The 7,058-nt window shown below is 57.7% G+C and overlaps 1 protein-coding gene across 1 annotated transcript; it reads left to right on the top strand.

The window, feature by feature from the left end:
- Positions 1-340: 340 nt before the first annotated feature.
- Positions 341-6,632, top strand: LOC144676507 (uncharacterized; the record flags this gene model as incomplete). The annotated part of the gene is made up of 4 exons (XM_078536904.1): positions 341-479; positions 1,577-2,692; positions 4,102-4,225; positions 6,499-6,632. Coding segments are annotated over exons 1-4 (1,513 nt in total), but the record flags the coding sequence as incomplete, so codon positions are not given.
- Between the last annotated feature and the right edge of the window lie 426 nt (positions 6,633-7,058).

Consider the following 7,058-nt stretch of genomic DNA (forward strand, 5'->3'; position numbering starts at 1 on the left):
TCCCCTCAGAGCGAGACTGCCCCGTCTTCCCTTTTGGAGCCAGACGGCCCCGTCTCCCCCTCGGAGCGAGACGGCCCCGTCTTCCCCTCAGAGCTAGATGGAGACGTCTTCCCCTCGGAGCGAGACGGAGACGTCTTCCCCTCGGAGCGAGATAGAGACGTCTTCCCCTCGGAGCCAGATGGCCCCGTCTTCCCCTCAGAGCCAGACGGAGATTTCTTCCCCTCAGAGCGAGATGGAGACGTCTTTCCCTCAGAGCGAGATGGAGACGTCTTTCCCTCAGAGCGAGATGGAGACGTCTTTCCCTCGGAGCTAGATGGAGACGTCTTCCCCTCGGAGTGAGATGGCCCCGTCTTCCCCTCGGCGCCAGACAGAGTCGTCTTCCCCTCGGAGCGAGACGGCCCCGTCTTCCCCTCGGAGCCAGACAGAGTCGTCTTCCCCTCGGAGCAAGACGGCCCCGTCTTCTCCTTTGGAGCCAGACGGCCCTGTCTTCCCCTCAGATTGAGACGGTCCCGTCTTCCCTTTTGGAGCCAGATGGCCCCGTCTCCCCCTCGGAGCGAGACGGCCCCGTCTTCCCCTACGAGCCAGACAGAGTCATCTTCCCCTGGGACCGAGATGCCTAGTCTTCCCTGTGGAGTGAGACATCCCCGTCTTCCCCTCGGAGTGAGACAGAGACATCTTCCCCTCGGAGCGAGATGGCCCCGTCTTCCCCTTGGAGCCAGACGGAGACATCTTCCCCTCGGAATGAGACGGCCCCGTCTTCTCCTTTGGAGCCAGACGGCCCTGTCTTCCCCTCAGATTGAGACGGTCCCGTCTTCCCTTTTGGAGCCAGACGGCCCAGTCTCCCCCTCGGAGCGAGACGAAGACGTCTTCCCCTCAGAGTGAGACGGAGACGTCTTCACCTCGGAGCGAGACGGATATGTCTTCCCCTCAGAGCGAGACGGCCCCGTCTTCCCCTCAGAGCCAGACAGAGTCGTCTTCCCCTGGGACCAAGACGCCTAGCCTTCCCCTTGGAGTGAGACGTCCCCGTCTTCCCCTCGAAGCCAGACAGAGTCGTCTTCCCCTCAGCGCGAGACTGCCTAGTCTCCCCCTTGGAGCCAGACGGAGACGTCTCCCCCTCCCTTTCCCAGGCACTGACGGTTTTGCCAAGGGTGCAAGATGGAAGAAGCTGGTTGTGTGAGGTTGTCTCTCCCTCTGCCTTCTCCCAGCCCCTTCCTGCTGCTCTGAGCTCATGTCTCCACTCACATACCATAGGAGGCCCTCCAGCATCAGAGTTTGGCGGGGTGTACGGCCCTCTCTGCCCCTTATATGACGGGGTAAAGCCAGAATCGCGCAGGAACCCGGCTCCGCCATGTTTGGAGAGAACGTCCACAGTGAATGGTTCTGATCATGTTCCCAGTGAGAGCACTGAAGGCCTTTGTCGATGCCTTTCATCCTTACACTCGGTTTTGTTTCTTTGCCCTTTCCTGACATCTCGTTGGTGTTCGGTTACAAGCGCGCTGACTCTCCCCAACCCACCCATCCCTGTACCCCGCTCACGTGTCAGTCTCAGTTTCAGTCTCTCTCTCTCTCTCTCTAGGTTCCAGCTCTTGTTCAGCTCGGAGCTCCCCAGATGCTGAGGTGGATGTGGAGGGTTCATCACCGCCATCACCAGCTGACCTCTCTCCACCCCTCCCGACGGCCGATACCTCCCCGCCCCCACCGCCCGACACCTCACCTCATGTTTCATCGCTCCGACCACTCTGTGCCGCGTCTCACCAACCAGCCAATGCCCCGTCTCACCAACCACCCGATGCCCCATCTCACCAACCACCCAATGCCCCATCTCACCAACCACCCAGTGCCCCATCTCACCAACCTCCCGATGCCCTGTCTCACCAACCACCCAATGCCCCATCTCACCAACCACCCCAGGCCCCATCTCACCAACCACCCCAGGCCCCACCTCACCACCCATCCGATGCCCCATCTCACCAACCACCTGATGCCCCACCTCACCAACCACCCCAGGCCCCATCTCACCAACCACCCCAGGCCCCACCTCACCACCCACCCGATGCCCCATCTCACCAACCACCCAATGCCCCATCTCACCAACCAACCCAGGCCCCATCTCACCAACCATCCAATGCCCCATCTCACCAACCACCCGATGCCCCATCTCACCAACCACCCAATGCCCCATCTCATCAACCACCCCAGGCCCCATCTCACCAACCACCCGATGCCCCATCTCACCAACCACCCAATGCCCCACCTCACCAACCACCCGATGCCCCATCTCACCAACCACCCAATGCCCCATCTCATCAACCACCCCAGGCCCCATCTCACCAACCACCCGATGCCCCATCTCACCAACCACCCAATGCCCCACCTCACCAACCACCCGATGCCCCATCTCACCAACCAACCGATGCCCCGTCTCACCAACCACCCCAGGCCCCATCTCACCAACCACCCGATGCCCCATCTCACCAACCAACCCAGGCCCCATCTCACCAACCACCCCGGGCCCCACCTCACCACCCATCTGACGCCTCCTCTCTCCGGCCTGTGGGCTTTGGACCGGGGGACGCTCGTGGCAATGTGCAGAAGGAGCCAAGTTCCCATGACCAAGCCATTGGCTGTTATCCTGCCAACTTGCTGAGCCTGGATTTGGACATTCTTCACTCTGGGGTTCTCTCTCTCCCGGGTATGCTGGGGACGGCGGCGGGCGGGTGTGGGGGGGGTTGCGGGAGGAAGGGTGGGGGGCAGTTGTGGGGTGGAAAATGTCCTGCAGTGCTCCCGGCACAGGTTAATGCACAGGGTGAGATTGGTAGGCTAAGGCGTGGGCTTGGGGGTTGGGGCGTGTTACTGCATTACAGGTGGATAATAGACAGAGTGAGGCTGTGCAGGGTAAAGGGGTGGTCGGGGGCTATGTTTTCAGGGGGTGGTAACGGGTTATTGGAGTGCATTACACACAAGGTAATACACAGGGCAACACTGGCTAGGGTAAGGGGCTTAGTCGTTTGGGTAAATTGTGTAGTTAGGGCTTGTTGAGATAGGGCTTCATGTTCGGGTTAGCCTTGGAGTTGGGGATCAAGTAGGTTAGGTATGCCGTTAGACTTGGGCCTACATTGGGTGTTTTTGTATTTCTTAATGGGGCGTGAGCCAGACCAGCATTTGCTGCCCATCCCTAATTGCCCCTTGAGAAAGTGGTGGCTGAGCCGCTGCAGTCCCCTGTGGTGTAGGTACACCCACCGTGCTGTTAGGGAGGGAGCTCCCGGGATTTTGACCCGGCGACAGTGAAGGAACGGCCGATATATTCCCAAGTCGGGACGGCGAGTGTGGCTCGGTGGGGGAACTTCCAGGTGGTGGTGTTCCCCGTGCGTCTGCTGCCCTCGTCCTTCTAGACGGTAGCGGTCGTGGGTTTGGAAGGTGCTGTCGAAGGAGCCTGGGTGAGTTGCTGCAGTGCATCTTGTAGATGGTACACACACTGCTGCCACTGTGCGTCGGTGGTGGAGGGAGTGACTGTTTGTGGATGGGGTGCCGATCGAGCTTTGTCCTGGACGGTGTCGAGCTTCTCGAGTGTTGTGGGAGCCGCACTCATCCAGGCGAGTGGGGGGAGTGTCCCATCGCACTCCTGACTTGTGCCTTGTAGATGGTGGACAGGCTTTGGGCGGGGGAGTCAGGAGGTGAGTGACTCTCCGCAGGATTCCCAGCCTCTGACCTGCTCTTGTAGCCACATTGTTTATATGGCTGGTCTGGTTCAGTTTCTGGTCAATGGTAACTCCCAGGATGTTGATAGTGGGGGGGGAACTCAGTGATGGTAATGCCCATTGAACACCAAGGGGCGATGGTTAGATTCTCTCCTGTTGGGAGTCATTGCCTGGCACTCGTGTGGCGTGAATGTCACTTGCTTTGGTTTGTCTTAGGCTCGGGGGTAGAGGCCAGAGAGTGGCAGATCTCCCCAGTGTGATGCAGGCTCTGCTGTTGTAAGGCGTGTCTGACTTGATATAGCGTACCCCTGTCTGGTCTGGTTCGGGCTGCTTAGCTTCGGGTTGAGTAGCTTCCTTGCTGTCCAAAGTGGTCTCATCACCTTATCGTACTTTCACGTTTCAGGAAACAGGGACAGAAATGGCCGAGCCTTGGTTGTCGTGACGACAAAGAATGCCATCTGGGAGACCCCAAAGTGTTCCAGCACGGAAGTAGCCAGGATTCTGATTTACTACTATACCATCTCAAAGTAAGGATATCTGGGAAGCAGGTGTCAGCACACTATACGGACCATCAGCCTCAGAGATCCCTTGGAAAGACAGTCTCTCCGTCAGGGACCCCCTGTTTAAAGAGGGAGTCTCTCTCCGTCAGGGACCCCCTGTTTAAAGAGGGAGTCTCTCTCCATCAGGGACCCCCTGTTTAAAGAGGGAGTCTCTCTCCGTCAGGGACCCCCTGTTTAAAGAGGAAGTCTCTCTCCGCCAGGGACCCCCTGTTTAAAGAGGGAGTCTCTCTCCGTCAGGGACCCCCTTTTAAAGAGGGAGTCTCTCTCCATCAGGGACCCCCTTTTAAAGAGGGAGTCTCTCTCCGTCAGGGACCCCCTTTTAAAGAGGGAGTCTCTCTCCATCAGGGACCCCCTGTTTAAAGAGGGAGTCTCTCTCTCCGTTGGGGACCCCCTGTTTAAAGAGGGAGTCTCTCTCCGTCAGGGACCCCCTGTTTAAAGAGGGAGTCTCTCTCTGTCAGGGACCCCCTTTTAAAGAGGGAGTCTCTCTCCGCCAGGGACCCCCTGTTTAAAGAGGGAGTCTCTCTCCGTCAGGGACCCCCATTTAAAGAGGGAGTCTCTCCCCGTCAGGGACCCCCTTTTAAAGAGGGAGTCTCTCCCCGTCAGGGACCCCCCTTTTAAAGAGGGAGTCTCTCTCCGTCAGGGACCCCCGTTTGTCTCTCGGGTAATTTTTAACTGGGTGATGGTGTGAATTGAACAATATTTAATTTGCCTTCCACTGACATAATGGATAGTAAAATTTAACACCATCAATTTAACATCATCGCCCAGGGTTAAATTATTTCTCACTGTCTCTCTCTCTCTCTCTCACTCTTTCAGTCTCTCCCTGTCTCTATCCTTCTCTCCGTCTGCCTGAGTGTGTTCATGTGTCTCTCTCCTTCACTCTCTTTCTCCGCATCTCTCACTCCACCTCTCTTCAGCTTCACCCTTTCTGTCTCTGACTATCGTTGCATCTCTTCTCTCTCTCTCTCTCTCTCTCTCCTTCACTCTGCCTCATTTAGTACATGTCTCTCTTTCTGCCTTTCGTCGTAGGGTGTGGAACTCTCTCCTACACAAAGCTTTAGATGCTGGCTCAGTTTAATTACTTCCAAATCTGCAATCGATAGGTTTTCCGCTGGCCAATTTTATTAAGGGTTGCAGGAGGCAAGGTTCATGGCTACAGATCCCACCATGATCTCATTAAACAGCCCGACAGTCTCGAGGGGCCCAATGGCCTTGTCCTGTTCCAAGGCCCTTTTTATTCATTCAAGGGATGTGGGCGTCCCTGGCTGGGCCCAGCATTTATTGTCCATCCCCTAATTGCCCCCTTGAGAAGGTGGTGGTGGGTGAGCTGCATTCTTGAGCCGCTGCAGTCCCCTGTGGTGTAGGTACATCCACCGTGCTGTTAGGGAGGGAGTTTCCCAGGATTTTGACCCGGCGACAGTGAAGGAACGGCCGATATATTCCCAAGTCGGGATGGTGAGTGTGGCTCGGAGGGGGATCTTCCAGGTGGTGGTGTTCCCCGTGCGTCTGCTGCCCTCGTCCTTCTAGACGGTAGCGGTCGTGGGTTTGGAAGGTGCTGTCGAAGAAGCCTGGGTGAGTTGCTGCAGTGCATCTTGTAGATGGTACACACACTGCTGCCACTGTGCGTCGGTGGTGGAGGGAGTGAATGTTGGTGGATGGGGTGCCGATCGAGCGGGGCTGCTTTGTTCTGGACGGTGTCGAGCCTCTCGAGTGTTGTGGGAGCCGCACTCATCCAGGCAAGTGGGGGGAGTATCCCATCGCACTCCTGACTTGTGCCTTGTCGATGGTGGACAGGCTTTAGTGGAGAGAGTCAGGAGGTGAGTGACTCTCCGCAGGATTCCCAGCCTCCGACCTGCTCTTGTAGCCACAGTATTTATAAGGCTGGTCCGGTTCAGTTTCTGGTCAATGGTCACCCCCCCCAAGGATGTTGATAGTCTATCTCCGTCTTTGTCCATGTCTATTCTCGTCTCTGGCCCTCTCCTTACCTCCTGCTGTTGCCCTCTTAGCCTGTCTGCTCGTCTCTCCCCATCTGTCTGCCTCTCTCTCTCTCTCTCACTTGTGCTCCTTCACTTCTCTCTCTCTCTCTCTTTCTCTCTCCCTCCTCCTCCACTCTTCATCTCCTCCTTCCTCACATCCCCCAGCCACTTGTCCGCCCTAACCCCTCCCCCAACCCCACCCTCACACCCCTGCAGGCATTCTCATATCACCCCTTTCCTTTGCTTTTCCCCCCACCTCTGCAGAAAGGAGACGCAGAACCTGGGCCTGAGGGTCCTGATAGACGCTCGCGACAGCTGGCCTTCCGCTCCCCTCTTCAGAGCCATCCACATCTTCCTGGTGAGGACCACGGCTGGGAAGCCTATGGAGATGGGGTGTCGTAAGTGGGGGGGGGGGGGGTGGGGGTGGGTGGGTTGTGGTGGGTGGGGGGGTGTGGTGGTGTAGAGTTGGAGGGGGAGGGGGGAGGGTCCGTCTCAGTGACACCAGGGCACGGGCTCCACCTCGAGGGGCGTCGCTGGTGAGACCCCAGCATTTGTTGCCCCCCCCCTCCCTCAACCCCCCACCCCGTCCCTAATTGCCCCCTTAAACTGAGTGTCTCGCTCGGCCATTTCAGAGGGGTGGGGGCGAATTAAGAGTCGACCACATCGCTGTGTTGTGTTGTGTTGTGTTGGGGGTGGGGGGGGGGGTGGGGGGTTGTGGGGGGGTGCTGGTGTCTGGCATTACGTGTAGGCCAGGACCGGGGTAAGGGCGGAAGATTTACCCCTTCCCTAAAGGGGGACAGGAGTGAACCAGATGGGGTTTTTTT

Source organism: Cetorhinus maximus, unplaced genomic scaffold, assembly GCF_964194155.1.
Source record: "Cetorhinus maximus unplaced genomic scaffold, sCetMax3.hap1.1 HAP1_SCAFFOLD_1651, whole genome shotgun sequence".
Lineage (NCBI taxonomy): Eukaryota > Metazoa > Chordata > Chondrichthyes > Lamniformes > Cetorhinidae > Cetorhinus > Cetorhinus maximus.